The sequence below is a fragment of the Talpa europaea genome (assembly GCF_964194135.1).
Source record: "Talpa europaea genome assembly, chromosome: 3".
NCBI classification, from domain to species: Eukaryota; Metazoa; Chordata; class Mammalia; order Eulipotyphla; family Talpidae; genus Talpa; species Talpa europaea.
This window is the reverse complement of record NC_140069.1, coordinates 143,197,897-143,220,315: the sequence shown is the minus strand read 5'-3', so window position 1 is coordinate 143,220,315 and position 22,419 is coordinate 143,197,897. Positions and strand designations below refer to the sequence as shown.

Here is a 22,419-nt window from a genome sequence, read left to right as displayed (position 1 = left end):
AAGGGCTGGATAAAACAAAACCAATAACAAACCTTAGAAATGTGACTGTAGAGGGCCTCCCTGGTGGCACAAGGGGTGAAGCACCGCACTGTGAAGTGATCTGGGGCCTCTGCAGCACAAGTTTGATCCCCGGCCAGGGAGCAACCCACACCACGCAGCAGACCTCTCCAGTCTCCCCGCTGCTCCCCTCAGCAGTGTATTTCAGTCAGTCTGCCTGTTCTGTTCCCCTCTCTGTCTCTGGTCAATCCTCTCACCCCCCCCCCCCCCCGCGTCTCTGGCCTGTCTCCAGCTCTTATATGCATAAATAAATAAATCTTTAAAAAAATAAAAGAAATGTGAGTGTAGAACTGAGGCCACGAGGGAGGGGATGGGGGAGGAGAGGGCAGTGGGTCCTCCCCACAATGGACTCTGCAGCCTCGGGTGGGTGCGATGTGGTAACAGACACCTGAGGGGTGAGCCTGTACCGCTAACTCGTGTACAGTGTTGTCAACCCATGTTATCCCAGATAAAACAAAAGCTCTGGACTTCGTTCCAAGCCCTGACATTGCACTAAGTTCCTTGAGGGCTGCAGATTTCTTGTCTCTAAGGTGACGAGGGGCCGGGGCGGGAGAGGATGATTTATCACACGTATTTCCTAGCCCAGCGGGCAGGAGGCTCCGGGCCTGACGGAGGGGCTGGAAGAAGAGCCACGGCAAGGGAAGGCCAGTGACCCTTCACAGTCACAAAGGGAGGAGGGGAAGGGCTGTGTCACAGAAGGGGGCAATGTCAGCAGGTGTGTAGGGGCCAGCGGGGGACCTTCGGGGTCAAGGAAGGGGCAGCCGGGGCTTGGCTTGCTCTGCTGCTTCCTCTCTCGCTCGCGCCAGCGGTCACGCCCAGCTGTGGCTGATAGAGCTGGGCCTGAAGAAGGCCTCGTCTGACGACGTCTCCACGGTCCTGCTTCTCCCCCTCAAGCCCCAGTGAACGGTTTTCCCTGAGTTGCTCTTGATAAGAGCACTTGGGCTGAAGCCAGGCCTGCCCACACGTGTGCACCCTGCCCGGCCCGCCCGTCACAGCCTGTCATGATGTGGGGGCTCCTTTTCGCTCTCGTGGGTGCGGCTGGTAAGAGCCGGGGCCCTGTGGCTGCCTAGGGAGGGAGGGTGGCGCGTGGAAGGGTCGGGAAGGGACAGGACCAGCCTACTGCCTGTGCCATCTCTCTCCTGGCACTCTGGGGGTGTGACTTTCTAGGGTGCCCCTGCCCTGTCTCTGGGCATGGACTGTAGAAGGAGGGGCGCAGGAAAGAAAAGTGGGCGGGGGCAGGGACTCTGGAAGCCCCAGGACCTCACCCCACGAGTTTCCATTCCTTTCACCACTGAGTCAGGTAGTATTTAATTTTTTGCTCCCATGTTTGGCAAGAGTTAATTTAAAAAATAATATTTTTAATGCAATGATCCATTGTATTACTCCACAGAGTTCAACATGGCGGAGTTTCTGGTAGGCTGGAGACACGTGTTGGCTTCCTCATGTGAGGAGTTTGGGTCATATGCCTGATTCCCTCTGTTTATTAAACATATTTAAAATCATTTAAAGAGTTTTGTATCAAAACCTTCTCTTTTAAAGGTTTTTTTTTTTAAATTTTTAAAAACCTTAGGTTGGGAAAAACTACTGTAGTTAAGTCTCACCCCTCAACCTCTTTACCACTCTTTCTACCTACAATTCCTCTGATTTTCAGGAATCATTCTGGCCAAAGATTTAGAAAAGGAAAAGCCGAAATTAGCAGAAGATTTTACTATTCCTTACATGGTGTATCTGAGATCCAGCTCAGAGCCCTGTGTGGGGTGTCTCATTCACCCTGAGTGGGTGCTGACAGCTGCGCACTGCCCCCGGCCGTAAGTATCCTGCTCCTCACATCCCCTTACCATAAGCATCCTTCTGCTCACACCCCCTTCCTCTAAGTATCCTGCTACTTCTGGGAGCTGGAAAAGGACTATTTATTTATTTATTTTTGTGTAGAAGAACTGGGGTATAGACCAGAGGGGTGTGTGTGAGAGGATTCACCAGAGACAGAGTGGGGAGCAGAACAGGCAGACTGACGAAGTATAGTGCTGAGGGGAGCAGCGGGTGAGGCAGGAGAGGTCTGCTGCGCCAGGTGGGTAGCTCCCTGACTGGGATCAAACTCAGGCCAAGGTGGTGATAGCACTGAGACTTAACCCCTAGGCCACCAGAGAGGCCTGGAAAAGGAGTATATGAACAAAAGCAGGTCTGTCAAGACATCCCAACAAATTTTAGTGGCATCCTATGGAAATTAGAAACAAAATGAAAGAGAAGTCATTTTGGCCATTTCTTTCAGTTTTGACATTCTGTGACCTTGTTGCTTTTCTTTTCCCTGCCCCGCTTCTTCTCAAGTGATAAAATAAGACTGGGAGTTTATCAACCCAGCATCATAAATAAGAAAGAGCAGACGCGAAATTGCTCACTGACCATCCCCCACCCTGCATTCAACGCCCACACTCTGGAAAATGACTTGATGATGATAAAACTGTCCAAGGCCGCTGACCTCAATGCCCACGTGGGAACCATTGCCTTCGCCATGGAGCCCCCAGCCTTTAACGATTCCTGCTTTATCCCAACCTGGACTTGGAACGACTTCAAAAACAGTGAGTGCTGGCTCTGTGTTCTTCATCCTGAAAAGGGTCTGGAGCTCAGAACATTGTGGAGGGATATGTTTGAAGGGATTAGCTGATACGAGGTATAATGCTCTTGACCTTGGTTAGTTACTGCCAGGGTCTTAAACTACAGGATTGAAGGTCAAATGATAAAACCCAAAGAAACTGATACAGGGCAGCCAACAGCAACCAATGGAGCAGGGAGTAATGGTTAAAGCTCTAGTACATTCACAACCAGAATTCAGGGAACTGAATTCAAATGCAGATGGAGGAACGAGGAGTCCCCTCTTTAGAGCAGCGGTCTCCTGTGGGAGGGTAGCTCAAGGATAATTGGGGAAAGTCACCAAGCAGTTAACAGTCACCAAGCAATTAATGGAATAAAGCAAAGAGGACTTGAGGTAGGGTGAGGCAACAGAGGGGACTTTTCACCCTCTCCCACAGGCAAGCCAACCTATTGATGGTGATTCATTCAGCTAGACCCTGACAGACAAGAGGGTGGCTGAGGGAGCCCCCATTTCAGTCACCAGAGCTATTGCCAGGGAGTGAGTTGTACTTCCAGATCTACTGCTTCATCCAGTAGTTCCCACTGAGAGGTGGAGACTGGGGTGCTTCACAGGGAACTGGCTATTATGACATGGTGTTGGTGTCTCTCTGGCATGTCATGCTTCTGGGAAAAGTTGTCACAGTCCTGTTGTGGACACACCTCTCTTCCCCTCTGAGCTCTAATTGGGATGAGCAGAGAAGATCTGGTCTCTGCAGGATCAGGGCACTTTAGGAAGACAGCAGCATTTTTATGCATTTTTTTCTGGCTCCATTTTACTGGCCATAACTCATCGCACAATCTTCAGGTGTTTTCAAAGGATGGTGAGACCATCCTTCAATGTCTGAAATGAAATGAAAAAGCTAAATGGAATGAAGAAGCTATTTCTTATCCTAGCGAGGGAGCGCAGTGCTGAGAAAGCCCCGTCTCACACAAGGGCTTAGAGGACTTTGAAAGTGTGGGGGTGACGTCACCCATGAAGGCATAGACACTTGGGTGAGACTTGCTGATCGGCTGTTCCCGAGACCAACCTCAGCGCTTACTGGAAGGGCTGGTGGAGTAACTGGTTGGCTCTCCAAGTGACATTGCTTGATTGACTTCTAGAGCTGTGTTCAGTGAGGCAAATGGCCAGGGGTATAACCAGGTTCACACCCAGCACTGGAGGCTGCAGGACAAGTCACTGTTCTGTAAACAATAAATCAGAAGTGACAACTTTTTAAAATCAGTCTGTTGTTGGCAAATTTCATTTTCAATTTAGAAACATGCTTGAGAATCTAAATATTTTTTTTCTGACCAGCCCATAGCTGTCTGCTGCAAGGTTCCCATTACTTTGAGGAATACTTTATTATAAATAACTTAAATTGATTGCACCTCACTGTTCTATGTATTTCAATTCAATTTCCATAAAAACTGAACACTGAACAAAAGTTCTTTTCTGCCTCTGACCTAGCAGGCGTTGGTCTTCTGTTTTGGGATGTCAGAGTGGGTACACTCTACCAAAACATTTTGTTCCATAAGTAACATTAGGTTTAGCTTGAAAAAGTTCTGGTCAATTTTTTTTTTTTTTTTGGTTTGGATATGCTTTCTCCTTGTCACTCTCTACCAGAAATTAAAATTAATTAAATTACAATTAATTAAAATTAATACACACATATGAATCACCATTTATAAATAATCTATCATTAAAGGGCAATTTTAGACCTATTGTAATACTTTTCTCCCTTTATAATTAAGTGTAAAGATGAAGCAGGTGCCCCAAACCGGGGGAGTCTCGGGAACAATCACTTCACATCTATCACTTCTCGTGGTTTTTCATAATCCCATGGATTTCCAACTCCCTCCCTATGCGCGGTGGAGGAACAGCTGCAGGTCTCATATCTGCTGTCAGCAAAAGCAAATGCTCTAGAAGCACTGCTCTGACACAGACAGAGCAAGGAGCCCTACGCAGGGTGAATGCCCACTACCTGCAATGAATATCATCAGAGACTCATGTATTTTTAGCAGAGACTAAAAAGAGTCTATGTGACCAAGAAAGTAACCTCAGGCTTCATTTACCTTCTCTTTCCCACAGTCAGCGACCCAGACATCCTGACCTGGATAAACGAACACATCCTACCCGCCCACGAGTGCCAGAATAAGCTCAATAAAAACCTGGCTGCATCCATCATGTGTGTGGGGAAACCCCTGAACATCATGTCTAAAATCAAGGTATTTTCCTTTCTCTGGACAGGAAAGCAGCAAGGGAATCAAATAACTGGTGGGAGTCAAATAACACTCATGCAATAGAGCCCCGAGTGCCTTTCCTCTTGTCCCTCAGTCTGTGGGTTTATTATTAATGCTCCCCTTTTTTTATTGGAAGAGATTCTGGGTAGAACCATCTGTTCTTTCTCCTCCTGCTTGCACTCAGGTTGAGTCAAGCTTGAACCAGGAGGTGAGGCCAGCATAGAAGAAGGCTCTGGCCCTGAGTAAGTGAGGCCAGTTCCTTAGCTGCCTCTGCACTATGATGCCCCCCCTCCTTGGATATGTCTTGTTCTATGAGGACAGTACAGCATTGACCTCCTAGTCCTTCTTTCTGCAGGAAGTGTCCGCCTCTCCAGCCATCTGCAGTGGGCGAGTGCATGGGATCTTGTCCTGGGTCAAAGGAAGTGTCATCCTGGGCAGTGAAGGATTCTTCACCGAAGTCCCTCCCTATGCAAGATGGATATTGAAGATCATTAGTGCCCACTAAGACCTCTGTTCCTCCATCCCTGCAGTGCAATAGCCTCACGAATCCAAATGGAAAATATTCAATTACAAAAAATATGGCACTAAGAACTCACCTTGTGACTCCTGCTCTCTCTGTCATATAAGCTGCAGGGCCAATGAGAAATTTAACAACATCCCCACCGTTTGCTCATTAATTCCAAAATTATTGAACCATTAGCTATTTACTAGGCACCACTGCGCTAGGGATACCTGAGTAAAGGTGACAGTCTTGGCCATCCATTTGTCAATTACAAGACTTTGTTACAATTGCTCTAATGAGAAAAGCAGTACGTTCCATGAGAGTATAGAAAAAGACATCCTGAGGGGTAGTCAAGAGAGGTGTCACCATAGAAGCAATTACATGAGGGGACAATATGGTAAAATGGCAGAGTGAAGAGGTCAGGCCTGGGGTTTCCTGCCTTGTGGAAGGCACGTGTCTGCAGAGACTGAAGGATGTGGGTTTTCTTGCACAATTGTTTACTTTGAGCCTGGATACTTTTTCTCCCCGACTAGAGCAGAAAAAAAAAAAAAAAAAAAAAAGAGACGGATAATGTCTAAGACCCACAGCTTAGGGCCTCCCCTGGTGGCGCAGGCAGTTGAGCAGAGCGCTGTGAAGCTGTCCGTAGCTTCTGCAGCGCCGGTTCCATAAGGGCCGGCCGGCAAGAATTCCACATGGCGCGGCAGACCTCTCCTGTCTCGCCCGCTGCTCCCCTCAACAGTGTGTTTCATCACTCTGCCTGTTCTGCTCCCCGCTCTGTCTCTGGTGAATCTCTCACCCTCCCGTGAGTCTGGCCTCTACCCCAGTTCTTATATAAATAAATAAATAAATCTTAAAATAAAAAGACCCACAGCTTATCCAAGCACCTACACAAAACCACCTCAACTGTGTGTGTTAATGCCTTTGAATTCAACAAGGATTTTTCTTGTCATCTTCGACCCACCCATTTGCCTGTCTCGTCCCTATCCTCTTGCTGCTTCCTGCTCTGATTCACTGCCCAATCTTCTGTTCCCTCTTTTTGACTAAATTTTTCTCTTCTCATGCCCGACAATCTCCTCCTCCTTCTCGAAGACGTAGACAATGTGTAACTTCCAAAACCCCCTTTTTTCACACAAGATATAGACTGAGGAATTGTTATTAGCTCTGGGCTATAAGGCACATACCTCGAATTTAAACAATTTCCTCCCACAATTTATTGTGAAAATCTTCAAACTAACAATAAGGGTGAAAGAATGGTTCCATGCACACCTGCCACCTAGATTCTAAAGCTGAGTAATTCATTTGTTAAATTGTTACTTTGCATTGGTGCAGTGTTACAATCAGCAATTGATATTGATATATTATCATTCATTAAAGTCCACAGTGGATGTCATAATCTGTTCTTTATGTTGTTCAGTTCTATGGATTTGGATAAATGCATAGTGTCAGGTACCGCCCATTACGGTATCACATGGAATACTTTACTGCCCTAAAAATGCCCTGTGTGTGCGTGTCCCCAAGATCACTGATCTTTTTTTGTCTTCATAGTTTGGCTTCCAAAAATTGGAATCATACAATAGGTATTTTCTAGGCTGCCTACTATCACTTAGTAATACTCATTTAACTTTCCTCCATGACTTTTTGTCACTTAATAGCTCTATTTTTTTAAATCACTGAATCATATTCCACTGTAAGGATGTGCCATGCTTTGTTTATCCATTCACCCATGGATAGACATTTTGGTTGCATTGCTGTTGTTGCTGTTTTTCATATTTATTTATTTATCAATCTATTTATTTATTTATTTTTATATCATTGTTCATTTTTAAACAATATTTGCTTCCCCCCACCCCCTCAGGTGTAGTCCCCCTGAGTTTCCTTCACCAATGCACCCGTGCACCATCACCTCAGTCCCCTGGGCTCCTCCCTCCCTACCTCTCATCCCTCTCCCGCCTCCCCCCAGCAGGATGTCTCTGGTTTATAATTGTCCGTTTTTGCTCTGTTGTGTTTTGTACTGTTATTTTTTTACACTGATGTCTTATTTGGTTTCCCTATATACCTGCTGTAAGTGATACTGTTGCATCAAGTTTTATCAAGAAAATTTTCAACATTCATGTGTAAGTTTTTCTGTGGACATAAGTTTTCAACTCATTGGGGTAAATACCTAGGAGTGCATTTTCTGATTACATGGTAAGATTATGTTTGGTTTTACAAGAAACCCCCAAACTTTCTCCCAAAATGGTGCACCATTGTGTGTTCCCACCAAGTAATGGGAGTTCTTGTTGTTTTTCCACATCCTTGCCAACACTTGGTGTTGTCGTATTTTGGATTTTCACCACTCCACCTTCTATGTAGTGGAGCTACACAGAGGAGCTGCACCATGTACATTCCCACCCACAACGTTCCTTTTTCTCCATATCCTCCCCAACACTTGTTGTTTCTGATCTCTTTAATATGTGGCCCACTTTTAATCAGGTTCTTTCCTTGTTAAGTTTTGTGATTTCCTAATACATTTTGGGTATAAAACCTTGATGAGGTATATTATCAGATGTGTGTGCAAACTTTTTCACACAATCCATGGTATACCTTGATTTTTAGTTCTGAATACTTTGTTTCATTAACACCTGCCTATGTACCTATCACCCCCTTTATTCTATAAGCTCCTTGAAGGCAGGGGCATGGTCTTCTACCTTGACATCCTCAGCAGTGAGCAGAGAGCATAGCTCAGTCACATATACTATGAATTACTGATCGCATGGTTAAATGGGTAAAAGGATGAGTAACAATATGAAGGACAAGGCTACTATAACTCACTGAGCATTAGGCAGAGTGGTCAAGGTCAGCACCAGAGGCCTGGGCAGCGTCCTGGAGATAAAAGTCCGTGCCACACAAATGAGGGGTCAGCATCACACAGGCGGGAGGGGTCAGTGTCCTTCATGGGGTTCAGAGAGGGACCTGTCCACAGAGTTTGACAAAGTGGGGACAGAGAGGAGGAGGCTGGGGGAGCACTCCCGGTGCCAATGTGTTCCGGGCTGCCTGCCGTCTTCCCTGAATTCCAGACACAATCTCAACTCTCAGCAACCAAGTCACCAGGTATCTGTTCTTGTCCTTCCTACTCCAGACAACTGATTGCTAGACCCCATTCCTGGAGCTGTATCCTGTCACTAGAAGAATCCATTGGGATTCCAACCTCAGGACCCCTTATTGCTTCGTCTTACATGCACACACAACCTTCTGTTCTGGAGGCTCCACTTTACATAGTCCTTTTCCCTCCATCCTCTCCTTCTCTTCCAGAGACCCTGAGCTAAGCCTCCTCCTTCAAAAAGGCTTTTGACATCACTATGATGTTTATCCTCTTCTGGATGCTCTTGAACCTGTCTGGTGAGTGTACAATTTTCTCTTAATTTGCCCAAGAGAAATCCTGAAGGAAATATGCAAAATGGATAAAGAGATAAAGACAGGAGGAGGGGGCCTCCCTGGTGGCACAGGGGTTAAAATCTCAGCGCTATCAAGCTCATGCCAGTCATTGCAACACAAGTTCGATCCCCAGCCAGGGAGCAACCCGCATGGCGCAGCAGACCTCTCCTGTCTCACCCACTGCTCCCCTCAGCAGTGTATTTCAGTCAATCTGCCTGTTCTGTTCCCCACTCTGTCTCTGATGAATCCTCTCACCCCCTCTGGCCTACACACCCAGTTCTTCTATGCATAAAAAACAAACTAGGAGAAGGCGTTCCAGACTTCAGTACAGCTCTTGCTCCTCCTTCACCTGTGTCACCCTTCCCGCCAGCTTTCCTCCTGGGCTCTACCTGCCTACCTCCCCTTGGAGTGATTGCTTGAGTGTTTCTGGGGAGGCATGGACACTGAAACCCCCAGACCAGACCTGCTCTTCAGGAGGACTGAGATGAGACCCGTGAACTGTCTAGAACAGGATTGGTCGAAATGAGGGAATGGGGAGTAGGGGTGGGGGTTGAAGTAGGGGTCCAGTTAACACACAGCAAGACATTCAAGGGTTTGGTCTTGTCCAGGCCTGGTCCCTGTTACTTACACAAAAACATCGAGGATATTTATTGATCCTTTTTGTCTCACACCCACATCCAATCCATCTGGAACATTTTGTTGGCTCTATTTTCTAAACATATCTCAAATCCAACCTCATCTATCACCTCCAGCACCCACCACGGTCCAGGACCATCTCTTGACTGGACTATCAAATTATGTTAACAGTTCTCTCTGCCTCATTCTCCATCACGCAACACTTGTCCAGAGGGAAATGCTCATGCTTCCTTTACAGAAAACCCTGAAGAGCTTCCACATTTCACTCAGAAGACAAGACACTAAACAAAACCTTAACCTTGCACCTCTTCTTTGACCTCTGTCCTATTGACTCTTCCCAGCCCTCATCAGGCCCCCTATGCTGACCTCGGGGGTTATCCTTAAACAGCCCAATTGACTCTTTGTTTTTATAATTAAAACATATAATTAATTTCTTTATTTGTTTATATTTTACATCAGGTGTAGGCCCCATAAAATTCCCACCACCAATTCACCCGTGCACCATCGCCTTAGTCCCTTGTGCTCCTCCCACCCACGTTTTGATCCCTCTCCCTCCCCCTCCCCTGCAGAAAGTCTCTGATTTATAGTTGTCCCATTGGCTCCTGATCTAGCTGTTTCCTTGGCCTGGGTCTTGTCTCCCCAGTAAGGGATTCTCTAACTTCCCCACCTTCATTTCATTGCTTGTCTCACCTTGCTCAAGAAATCTAGCTGACTGGGATTTAACATTGCACAATGCTCTCCCCCCCACCGCTGTGCACACACACATGCAAACACTAATACATATATACTTGCACACACAAACATACACACAAGCACACAGACTCCTCTGATACCACCTAGCCCTCTTCTATCTTTTTCCCCACAGCACAAATCACCATTCAACACACCACACCACTTACTTATGCAGTGTGTCCATTATTCTGGAAGGTATTGAGGTAGAATGTATGAAGGCAGAGTTATTTGTGTTTGCTCACTATATAATCCAAGCACTTAAACGGACTCTAGCACATACTAGCTGCTTGATATTTACTTACTGAATGAATGGTTTTGCTCCCACTCACACTCTGTTAGCATTTGGTTTGTTCTTGAAATCATATTATTCTGCCTTATATCAGTCTGCCTTATACAGAAAGAGCTAAGGTTGGACAAAGCTTTCTAAAAATGGTAAAACTAGGACCTCCCTGTGGTGCTTAACAAAAGGTGCTTAACCTTTTGTTAAGCACCACACTATGAGGCAATCCGCAGCCTCCACAGCACGAGTTTGATCCCTAGCCAGGGAGCTACCCACATGGGGAAGCAGAGCTCCCTTGTCTCACCTGCTGCTCCCCTCAGCAGTGTGTTGCAGTCGATCTGCCTGTTCTGCTCCCCACTCTGTCTCTGGTGAATCGTCTCATCCCCCGCATCTCTGGCTTGTACCCAGATCGTGTATGCATAAATGAATAAAAATTTTAAAAAAATGGTAAAACTAATAAACCCCCCAGGATTTATTTCAAGAACAAACCAAATGCTAACAGAGTGTGAGTGGGAGCAAAACCATTCAATCAGATTTAAGATATGTCCTCTGAATTGTGGAATATATTTAAGAAACCTCATACTGTAATTTGAAAAATTATTTATTTATTGACTTCTACATTTATTTATTGACATCTAAAAGGGAGAACACATTTTATCTTTTGAAACGGGTATATTTCTATAATTTTTTTCATGTTTTAGAATAAAGTAAGCCAGTGTACAAATTCAATTAACATACAAAGGTCCTGGGGAAAAGAACAGAGGAAACTTAGGAAACTATTAGTAATTTTCTTTTATTTTTTTCTCATAATCCTTCAACAAAAAAGTCTCAGAAGTTCCTATCTCTGCCTCTTTCAGTTGCTCTGGCCTTTGATCCGGATTTCACAAATGGCGTCTCTACACCCTACTTGGTCTACTTGAAATCTGACTACTTGCCCTGCGCTGGAGTCCTCATCCACCCCCTTTGGGTGCTCACAGCTGCCCACTGCCACCTGCCGTGAGTGATGGGTCCTGCGGGCTCGTCAGGTTTTGGGTTCCAAAGTTGGGCACAGCGCAAGCCCCGCTTGCAGTCACTGCCCAATTCTACCGTATTAGGGAGGCCCCCGGGGTTGCTGAGAAGGGCAGAGCCAGGGTGGGGGAGACGGTAAGGACGCTGAGGAGGGATGAGCATTCTCTGTAAGTCCTCTCATGCAGCCCCACGACATTCCAGGAAGCTTTCGGTGATCCTGGGAGTTTCAAACCCATCAAATCCCAAAGAAAATAATGTCCAAGAGGTGGGCTTTGAGAAGATGATTCATCACTCAGGCTTCTCGATCACGTCTATCGATCATGACCTCATGTTAATCAAGCTGAAGGAAAATATTCAACTCAATGAGTATGTACAACCAGTCAGCCTGCCTCGTGAACCTGCCCCGGAGAATAGCACGTGCACGGTCTCCACCTGGGCCTACAGCAGCTGCGAAATCAGTGAGTCCAAGTTCAGTGTCTGCTCAGGAATGGACGTGCTTCTCCGTTGCTCCCCTTGAGTCCTGAAGTCCTTCCCAATGAGACTTTCTTCTGAACTCTTGGTTCATCCTTTTCATCCCTTCTCTTCCCCTGTACTTCAGTTGAAGGAGTCCTGCAGGTTTCCCCCACTCGATCTTTCCCTCAGCCTGGCTTTCACAGATGATGCAAGTGATGCTCATGGAAGACACTTGTTTTCCAGCCCAGGTGTGCTGTGTGATCGCAAGTCCTTTTACCTTTGGAATCTTAAGGTTCTTAACTCTAAAATGTGGCACATGTTAAGTTGGATATTATATTGTCAGACTCTTCCAGATAACAAGGAAACATAAAACTTTAAAATATGAAGTAAACACAACGCACTAAATAGAAGTAAATACTGCTGCATTAAATCAGAAAGAACTTTCTTGTACAAGATGGCGACTCAGATAAACAAAAGCTTAAGAAAAATATCTCTGCAACAGTTTGATAACATTCTGAATGTTCTCTTATTTCTTTAGTAAAATGAAAAAAAAAAAACTTCTGTTATTTTCACAAGGGGAAATCTTCTATGTATAAGATCTGAAATGACTGAACAAGATGTTCTACCTGATCTTCTATGTCACATGTTTCAGAGTCTATGAAAAAAAGCTTGGGGGAAATTAAGACCACTTTCTCTTTTCTAAATTTCATCCCTGTCTGCCCACGATCCTACCCCAAAATATTCATGCAAATTCATATCAACCATAGATATTAATCAAGATAATAGGGAGCACAAGCAAAATTGAACTATGTTAAGGTCCTTGAGGAAGAATTATTGATACAACTCTACTCGTGAGTAAATTTATTTGAGTATAATTAATACCCACCACATACTAGACACCAGAGTATGGGAAGAGGGCTCAGCTGGCCTGCATTCACCCACTGTCCTTTTTTCACCCGTTAGCCCTCCTTTTGTGGAAGCCAAGAGCAGTCACTCCCCACCCCCCAGTGTTGTCACGGCTCAAACCTTTTTAAATTGCCCTTGGGTAAGTGTCTTCAGACCTTCAAGTACATTTTATTGACTATATCACAAATAGAAATTATTTTTTTAGCTTTATTAGGAATAGTTGACAAACACATCATCTCTAAGGTACATGACCTGAAGTTTGATATCTGTGTACATTATGAGATACATTATGAGATGATTCACCATCACCTCACACGTTTACCTTCTGTGTGTAGGTGTGGTTGAGAACACCTGAGATTTACTCTCTTAGGAAATTTCAAGACTCCACTATAATATTATGAACTGTAGTCAACAGGCTGTCTATGAAACCCCCAGAGCTTCTTCATCTTATATCTGAAAATTTTGTATTGGATTAACATGCTTCCCGCCCCTCCTGGCAGCCACCATTTTCTACTCTCTGTTTCCATGACTTCAACTATTGAGATTCCACACACGTGAGGCCACGCCACACTTGTCTTGCTGCATCTGGAAATACCCCTCTTTCCCCTGGTGAGCGGTGTGTTTGCTTCATCTGGGTTATGCCACTGAATGAAAAAGAGCTGTGTCCACACAAAGCATAGCTTATCTTAATCGGGCTCAGGAAGTAACTAAGCATTTCCCAAAGGAAATGTGGAGCTGGACAATTATTGCTGGGCTAGAAAATAAAGCAGAGATTCTCAAATGTTTTCTTATTAAGAATTCATCTGTAGTTTTCAAATAAAGGCATTCCAATGAACACACCCCTAATAGAAACAAAGATCTCGATCTCAATATAAAATGCTTCTTCCAAAGAAGACGCCTTAGCAAGAAACTCTAGCCATGAACAGATCAGACTGTGTTCTTGCTTTCTCATTTTGTTGCAGGTGAGGAAGGACTTTGCTGTAACTTGCACAGTCAACAGCATTTGGGAGCCACTGATAGATAAGCAATAATTTGATTTTAGGAATCGAGAGACCCAGTTTTAAATCTTAGTTTTATAGGCTTAAGAAAACTATTTGTTGAGTACTTTTTTGAACAGATACTTGCTTTTCTGATTTGACACATGCAGAACTAGGCTCTGAACCCTCTAAAGTCCAAACATTGCCTCAGAGTACAAACTTACAACTAGTAGATCATTAAATCCTGGAGTTCTAATGCACAGAAAATGAACACTCACAGTATTTTATTATAACCAAACTTGGCAAGAGACTAGAGCTTAGGAATTCCTCCACAAACAAGAAATGATAATGATGTGATGTGACAGAGATGTGACCACAATAGCCATCCTATTGCCATCGACAAGTGGACCCCATCAACACGTGATGACTTTACATTTACATGATAATAGATCTCAAATACTTTTATCAAGTAAATCGTAAATAGGAATCAGTAATGAATGAAAAACATGGCACAAATAATAAACACGAACGCTCAAGAGAGAAATAAAATAAGATCAAATAAACCTCCATCTCAAAGGGCGCGCTCTCAGTGCTTAAACTTCCAGAAGACTTTCATTCGCTTCACTTCCCAGCAGATGCCTCACACTTACACACAACTTCCAAGAGGTGCATCTCTTGCAGAAAGAAATAGATACTTGTCTCTTGAGAGTTTGTTAAGCTAATCCTTTCCTCACGCCCTGTCCCTGTCCTGCTTTTTCTTGGTGTTTTCTCTCTTTTCTTTTCTGCCTGGAGACACAAATGTGTGTGTGTGTGTGTGTGTGTTGAGAAAAGGGGAAAAGGAAGAAGAAGTCTTGGTGTGTAATGATTCCTAAGGGGCGTCGACCTCTCTCTCCTGCAGCCCAGGACCCCACCTCCCTGCAGCACGTGGACATCTCGGTCATCTCCCCGAATCAGTGCCGCGACGCCTACAGAAGCGTCAGCATCAAGGACACGATGATGTGCGTGGGCATCGTGCCGGGCAGGAGGCAGCCCTGCAAGGTGACGAGCTCTCCGGGCCTCGTCTCCCCACTTTACTCCTGCGTCCTGCACCAGAGGCCAGTAACCCCGTGTCCTTCCTCCCGCAGGAGGTCACGGCCGCCCCCGCGGTGTGCCACGGCGCGCTGCAGGGCATCCTGGCGCTGGCCGACGGGTGCGTGCTGAGAGCGGACGTGGGCGTCTACACCAAAGTCCTCGACTACGTGTCCTGGATGGAAAACGTGATCCAGAACAACTGAGCTCCCGGGGCAGGAGCTCCGGGCGGTGCAGCCCAGCCTGGCCCCGGGCCCAGCCGCAGAATTAAATCTAACAGCCCCGGGGGCTGCACCACAGACATGTCTCGCTGCTGTGACTCTGCACGAGAACCTTCTTGCTCCCCTGTTGACGGGCCCACGTCCAGCACCCCTTAGACAGGCAGGGTTCACAAGGGGGGCTGCGTCTCAGTAAACACCGGAGCCCCGTGAGGGGGCTGGGTCTCCCCAACGCCCACGGTGCAGCTCCAGAACCGTGGGCCGATGGCGCCCCCTGGTGGAAAAAACTCCCCTCCCCACATGCACCCAGCTCGCACCCCCTTGGCTAAGGTGCCCTTGAACCGCCTTCTCACGGGCTCCCCCCCACTTTGCACCCCGGCCACCTGCTCCTTCTGCCTGCCCTGTGGCGTCCAGAGGGTCGGAGGTAGGAGCAGAGCGCCCCGCGCCAGGAGCACCTGCCCGGGCCCGGGCTCCCCAGGGTCTCGGCACGACTTCTCCCTCCCCCATGCGCCTCCCGCACCCCTGGGTGCTGGCGAGTTGCCTGCCCCAGGCATCCCTCCAGGCTACCTCAATAAAGAATAATTTAATATAAAATGATCCACTTGGAATTAGGGTGTGGGCAAGCCAGGTGGGGGCAAGGCCTGAGGATGGGGGGCTAGTAGGCAGCATGGTGCTTATGTGTCCTCGGGATGCAAGCGGGGGACCGCCCTGAGATGCTCATTCCTCCCCTGCTCTGAGCTCCCAGCATTTCTCCGGGTTTCTTCCCAGTCCCTGTGGGTTTTGTTGTGGGTGTTAAAGTGCATCCATGTTTAATGAGTGCTTGGAGAAAGCAGCCAGCCCCTGCGCCTGGGTGTTGTGCCAGGAGCTTCACCTGCATTGTGGTGCTTAATCCTCCAAGCAACCCTCTGGGCGGGTCAGGTACCCCTGCCTGTGCAGGCACAGAAGGGAAGGTTCAGGGAGGTTCAGTCTTTTCCCGAGTTCAGGAGCAGCAGAGTCCAGGTCTGTGGCTCAGCTCTGGGGAGCCCATGGGGGTGCTGCAACCTTCACGCAGGGGCCTCCCCGATGGGCAGTGGAAGAGCAGCAGGGCATCTGCTCCTCATGGAGAGCCCAGAGGGAGGGTTGGCTGGGAGGAGGCAGGTCTGGGGGCTGCCGGGCAGAGGAGGAGGAGCTGGTCGTGGCTGGGAGCCAGGCGTGGTTTTTGCCCGCGCGCCCGCGGAGGGCGTCTCACTGTGTCTATGCTGCAGGTGCAGTACAGCGTCCTGCTCTGGGTCACGTTGGCCACGCGCAGCTCCAGTTCAGTGCTGTTGACCCGCTTGACCCTGTAGTCCGCCCCAGGGAGGGTAGTGACCTTCTCGTCCCCATCACTCCGGAGGGCAGCCAGCAGCTCCAGTTGCCCCTGGAGATCCTGTTGGTACCAGCTCATCCAGGGGTACAGGCTATCCTTCAGGGTGCAGTGCAGGGTCTTGGCCTGCATGCGAGGTACCAAGACCCACCGGGGCCTCTGCTCCACCAGGTTCGCAGCGGCGTCTGGAACACAAGGCAGGCAGACTGAGGGTCACGGAGCAGCCACCCGGGTCTCCGCGCTGCTGGGGTCCCTTCCCTCCCTCAACTCACTGCATGACTCTCTCTGCCTGGCCTCTGACCTGTCCTCACGGCTGCCATGAGCACACAGCCCCACAACAACACGGGAAACACGGCCATTTTCTGGCCCCAAGGTCCTCCCGCAGGACAGAGTGACAGGGCTGTGGGACAGCCAGGCAGGCAGGAGAGCAGGATCCTGGCCTGTAACACGGCAGTTAGTGGCTGACACTCTCTGGGCCTGAAACTTGACAGGGAGTGGCTTTCTCAGGAAACTCAATAGTTTGTTTCATCTTCTCACTGAGGTTCAAAGCACCTTCCTGTTTCCTGTGGGCTTGTTGGTGGGACGAAGAGGGGTCTCCCCCAGCAAGCTTGGCATCCCCTTCCTGATAGCTGTGGGGCAGCGTGGGTGCGGACGTGGACACCCATCTCCAGTTCCCCGTGTTGGATGCTGAAAGGGCAACACACACTAAATGTAAGAGGCATAATTCTCCCAGCTGGAAATCAGGGAAGAGACTTCCCCCACCCCTGTTTTCTTAGAGCACTTACTTTAGAAATGTGGTCAATTTGGGAGCCTCCCTGGCAGCGCTGGTGGTTGAGGGCAGCACTGTGAAGCTGTCCACAGCCTCTGCAGTGCCCGTTCGATCCCCACCGGCCTCAGAGCAATCCACATGGCGGGTGACCTCTCCGTTCTCTCCCGCTGACCCCTCAGCAGTGGATTTCGTCAGTCTGCCTGTTCTGTTCACTGCTCTGTCTCTGGTGAATCCTCTCACCCTCCCACACATCTGGCCTGTACCCCGGCTCTTATATAAATAAAATAAATCTTTTTAAAAATAAATAAATAAATATTTAAAAAAAAGAAATGTGGTCAATTTTATTTTTTTAATTTAACTTTTAATTTATTTTTAATACTGGTTCACAACACTGGGTATGACTTAGGGATACAAGTTCATACCCCTTCAGATGTGTGTACCACCCCACCCCACCCCAGGCACCCATATTTTTCCCGCACAGTCTATTAGCCTCCTCCCCCCATGCTCCCGACCCCCACCCTCCCTGTCTTGTAGCCTCAATTCTTTTTATAATATTTCTCCAACAGCTCACAGTGTGCCTACCACCGAAGAGGGAGGCCCTGGGCTCACTTTCTTCACCTGAAAGATGAAGGTAACAATGAAATCTATTGCATGGAAAAAATGGATGAATAGATCAGAAATTCTTAGAATAGAGCTTGGCACAGACTGAGCACCCAGTAAGAGCTGCCTTCTATTATTACAGTGGTGAAGGTCAAGTTCAATTAAAATGTCAAAGCATTACCAGTAGCTTTTCTCTTTCTTTTATCGCCTAACAGTACTCAAGTGAGATCAACAAGTTCTCATAACAATTTTTTTTTTTGACCGAGGAAACATTAGCTTACAACAACATATGGGTCCAAGGTTCATTTTCTCACCACACCCTCCACCCAATGTCCAGTCACCCACCTTCTACACCAACCGCCCCCTACAGATAACAGTATGGGCTGGGCAGACAGGCCTCTGGCCGGCCTCACTCTCTCAAGGCCTGGGACTACACGTCATTTAAATAGGCACTGGGCACCTGGTGTCCTCCCCTTGCTCTGTGGCAGGATAAGGGATCCTGGCCCATCTCAGTTTACCCGGCTGGCTGTGCTGTCTTCCCGTACCCCCACCCCTCCCTTAATCCCCAGAGCAATTGGCATCGGAGGGTCGCTGTCACTGCTGTCATCTCCTGCCAAGATGCCTGCTCCTCAGGCAGGGTGGCCTGGCACCTTGGGGCTGTGCCTCCCCAAGTTTACTTTTTTTCAATTTGCAGAAGCTTTAGCAGCTGTTGCAACGTGGCCCCATGGCTCCGGCCAAGGCTGGTGGCTCCAGGCGGGCCTTGCCGACCTTCAAGTGGTGAGGGCCTTGATTTAAAAAAAAAATAAATACAGATTTTCATTATTTGCAACTCTGTATAAAGTGACTTCACCGATCATGTCTCCATTTCACTCCTTCGAATGCGCACAAAGGTCCACCCAGACCTTGGAAGTGACACGTGCCGATTCCCTTTTCACTTCGGGCTCCTTTGCCTATTCCTGGTATCGTCCGCTCCAGAGGGGAAGGCGATGAAGCTCTGGGAAGCTTGGCCCAAAACAACAGCTCGAATCCTAGAACAATCTGTAGGCCTTGGCAAGCCGCCTACTCAGAATTCTGAGTTTTGCTCTGGAAAGGGTCACTCTGGGGGCCAGAGGTGAAGGGGGAGGAAACCATAACTGGGCAAAAGGAGGAACGATCACCCCTGACGGCAGCTGGCCCGGAGCAGTTCCCCGAGTCCCGGGCTCCAGCCCTCCTCGGCCCTGTCTGAGCCCGAGGACCTTGCTCTGTGGCAGGATAAGGGATCCTGGCCCATCTCAGTTTACCCGGCTGGCTGTGCTGTCTTCCCGTACCCCCACCCCTCCCTTAATCCCCAGAGCAATTGGCATCGGAGGGTCGCTGTCACTGCTGTCATCTCCTGCCAAGATGCCTGCTCCTCAGGGTGCGGCTCCCCACCTCCCCAGCTCCTCCCCTGTCTTGGCCCGGCTCCCACCCTGGGCCCAGGTAAGCCTCTTCCTTCCACCTGGCCGCCTGGCTCCCCGCCGTCTCAGCCGTGCCAGAGCCGGGTGTTAGAGCTGCCCCCTTGGGAAATGTGTCTTCTCCTCTTACACACCCAGGTGCCGCTCAGGTGCGCCCGGCAGCTGCCGACCCCCTCAGCCGTCCCCTGCAGTTTGACGAGCTCAGTAGGTAAGAAGGAGAATTTGCATGAACAGGTGCCCAGCTCCACGGTCCCCACGGAGCCGGTGCCCACGCGCCTCCAGTGCATGCTGGGAGGCCCTGTGGACACCCACACATATGAATTTTTCAGACTCTCCGCTGCCTAGTGGAGGAGGGCACGGGGCTCCCTGAGTGACCTCCAGCTCCGGGTCAGCTCAGTCAGACAGTGGGCGGAAAAGAACTCGGGGGTCCAATGAGACTTTGGGCCTCCCTCTGGGAAGCAGTGAACAAATGACACCAGCGCCCTCCTCCAGGACCAGCCCTGGTGGAAAGGCAGAGCCGGGTGGGGCCTGTGGGTGCCCCGGGGCCTGCGGGAGCAGTGGGGAGCAGGACGGCGGCAGGTTCCCTGAAGTCACTCCAGCCACGTACTTGAACTTCATGACTCTTGACAGAGAATCTCTTCTTCTTTTTAAATATTTATTTATTTGTGCATACAAGAGCTGGGGTACAGGCCAGAGGTGTGGGGGGTGAGAGGACTCACCAGAGACAGAGTGGGGAACAGAACAGGCGGATCTACTGAAACACACTGCCCAGGGCAGCAGCGGGGAGACAGGGGAGGTCTGCTGCACCACGCGGTAGCCCCTGACCAGCAGGGGATGGAACGTGTGGCAGGGGCTGCAGACAGCTTGATAGTGCTGTGCTTAACCCCTTGGCCACCAGGGAGGCCTGACAGAGAACCTCTTTTTAAAATTTGATCCCCGAGTTCTGCTGCTATTTCTCCTTCGGCCACACCCGTGACTGTCTCCCTCGCTGAGCTGGGAGGCCCTCCCTGTGGTCTACGGGACATGACCTGACGCTGCCAAGTGAGGGGTGGGGGGGTGCCCTGGACTGGGGCCCTGCCCCCGCCCGCCAGCCCCATGGGGGCTCTGATGCGCCCGAGCAGCGTGGAGCGCGGACCCCAGAGAGCACCCCGACAGCCGAGAGAGTCTGCAGGGCGGCCCGGCAGGGGGTGGTCATCAAGCCAGTGACGTGAGCATCTGAAGGAGGCCGCCCCGAGGGCCGGGCGCGGGGCGCTGCTGGGGGCGGGAGCGGTCGGCGTCTCCCCCGGGCTAGCAGGATGCGGGGGGCAACCAAGAAAGGCCCAGGAAAGGAAACGGGGTGGGGGTGCTCCCACTGCTCCCCACTTTTCCCTCCTCCTGCAGGATAGTGGAAAACACAACGGGTTTGATCCCGACATCACCCCTACGCCTCGGGGGCCCCGCGTCGAGTCCTCGGGAGGCAAGTGGAGCCGCAGGACGAGACCCCGCAGGCTTCGGGGCGGCGCCCGCGGCCCTCGGGGGCGCTGCTGGCCGATGCCCCCCGCGGACGGCCTCGCGTGTGTGCGGGGCGCCCTCTCCCGGCTCCTCGCCGCCTGCAGGCTGGGGTCCCCGTCTCCTGGGGTCACCGGGCCTCTGCTCAGCCCTCCCTTCCCGCGGGCACAGAGGGCGCCCTGCCCGGCCCCTCCACACCCCCACGCGCCCGTCGCGGGCCGGCCCCGGCCCCTCCACCCCCCACGCGCCCGTCGTGGCCCGGCCCCGGCCCCTCCACCCCCCACGCGCCCGTCGCGGGCCGGCCCCGGCCCCTCCACCCCCCACGGGCCCGTCGTGGCCCGGCCCCGGCCCCTCCACCCCCCACGCGCCCGTCGCGGGCCGGCCCCGGCCCCTCCACCCCCCACGCGCCCGTCGCGGGCCGGCCCCGGCCCCTCCACCCCCCACGCGCCCGTCGCGGGCCGGCCCCGGCCCCTCCACCCCCCACGCGCCCGTCGCGGGCCGGCCCCGGCCCCTCCACCCCCCACGCGCCCGTCGCGGGCCGGCCCCGGCCCCTCCACCCCCCACGCGCCCGTCGCGGGCCGGCCCCGGCCCCTCCACCCCCCACGCGCCCGTCGCGGGCCGGCCCCGGCCCCTCCACCCCCCACGCGCCCGTCGCGGGCCGGCCCCGGCCCCTCCACCCCCCACGGGCCCGTCGTGGCCCGGCCCCGGCCCCTCCACCCCCCACGCGCCCGTCGCGGGCCGGCCCCGGCCCCTCCACCCCCAACGCGCCCGTCGCGGGCCGGCCGCGGTGCCCGTCGCGCGCTCTGGCGAGGCTCTCGCGCCGCCGCTGGAAACGCCCTTTGCGCACTGGGAATGGTCCCTGTGCGCCGCGCCGTTCCCCCTGGCGGGAGGCGTCTCTCCGCGGGGTGTTGACGGGCATTTCCCCGGCGGGCAGGGATGCCCAACATTCTCCACACGCCTGCCGGCCTCTGCAGTTCCCTGCGGAGAAAGGGCTTCTGAGTTCTCCTGCCCATTTCTTGACTGGGCTGTTTATTTTGTTTTTCTTGAGCCGTGAGCTCTTGGTGGGTCCTTGTGATCCGTCCCTTAGGTGACTGGAGTGCAAAGATGGGGGACCCGATAAGACAGTAATAACAGGACTAAACACAGCAAAGCAAAAACGGGCAATTATAAACCAGAGCCACCCTGCAGGGGGGAGGCGGGAGAGGGACCAGAGGGAGGGAGGGAGGCGCCCAGGGGACTGAGGTGATGGTGTGGGGGGGCCTTGGGGAAGGAAACTCTATGGGGCTACTCCGGAGGGGTGGGGGAAGCAAATATTGTGTAAAAATGAACAGTGATGTAAAAATTTTTTTAAAAATTAATATAAAAAATTCCATGTCAATGTATGAGAAAAAAATACATGTAAAATATATTTTTTCTCCAGGATTAAATAAAAATAGTTAAAAAATAAAAAAAACATTGGAAATACGACCAAAAGAAAGAACAAAACGCTAGAAGCTCTGGCAGAACCATGCATTTTCTGACGAAATCTGGATCGTTGCCTGAGGCAATGGGCGACTCTCTGGATGGGCCTCAGCAGAGGGGTCCTGAGTGGCGAGGGAGGGCCGTGGGCCTCCTCCTCAGCCTGTGCCCGACCTCCAGGGAACTCCAGCTCCTCTCCTGAGGGTTTTGCCCAGACCTCTCTGAGGTAG

General features: G+C 50.5%; 2 protein-coding genes across 2 annotated transcripts; both read left to right on the top strand.

The window, feature by feature from the left end:
* Positions 1-762: 762 nt before the first annotated feature.
* On the top strand, positions 763-5,410 carry LOC311168965 (putative inactive serine protease 58; the record flags this gene model as incomplete). The annotated part of the gene is made up of 5 exons (XM_084230672.1): positions 763-772; positions 1,709-1,865; positions 2,383-2,633; positions 4,754-4,890; positions 5,261-5,410. 5 exons carry the CDS (start codon positions 763-765, stop codon positions 5,408-5,410), a joined length of 705 nt encoding a protein of 234 aa, XP_084086798.1.
* Positions 5,411-8,745: 3,335 nt separating this feature from the next.
* Positions 8,746-15,087, top strand: LOC311168964 (serine protease 58-like; the record flags this gene model as incomplete). Its single annotated transcript, XM_084230671.1, has 5 exons — positions 8,746-8,785; positions 11,327-11,465; positions 11,679-11,935; positions 14,712-14,851; positions 14,938-15,087. The coding sequence occupies 5 exons, from the start codon at positions 8,746-8,748 to the stop codon at positions 15,085-15,087; spliced, it is 726 nt and encodes a 241-aa protein (XP_084086797.1).
* Between the last annotated feature and the right edge of the window lie 7,332 nt (positions 15,088-22,419).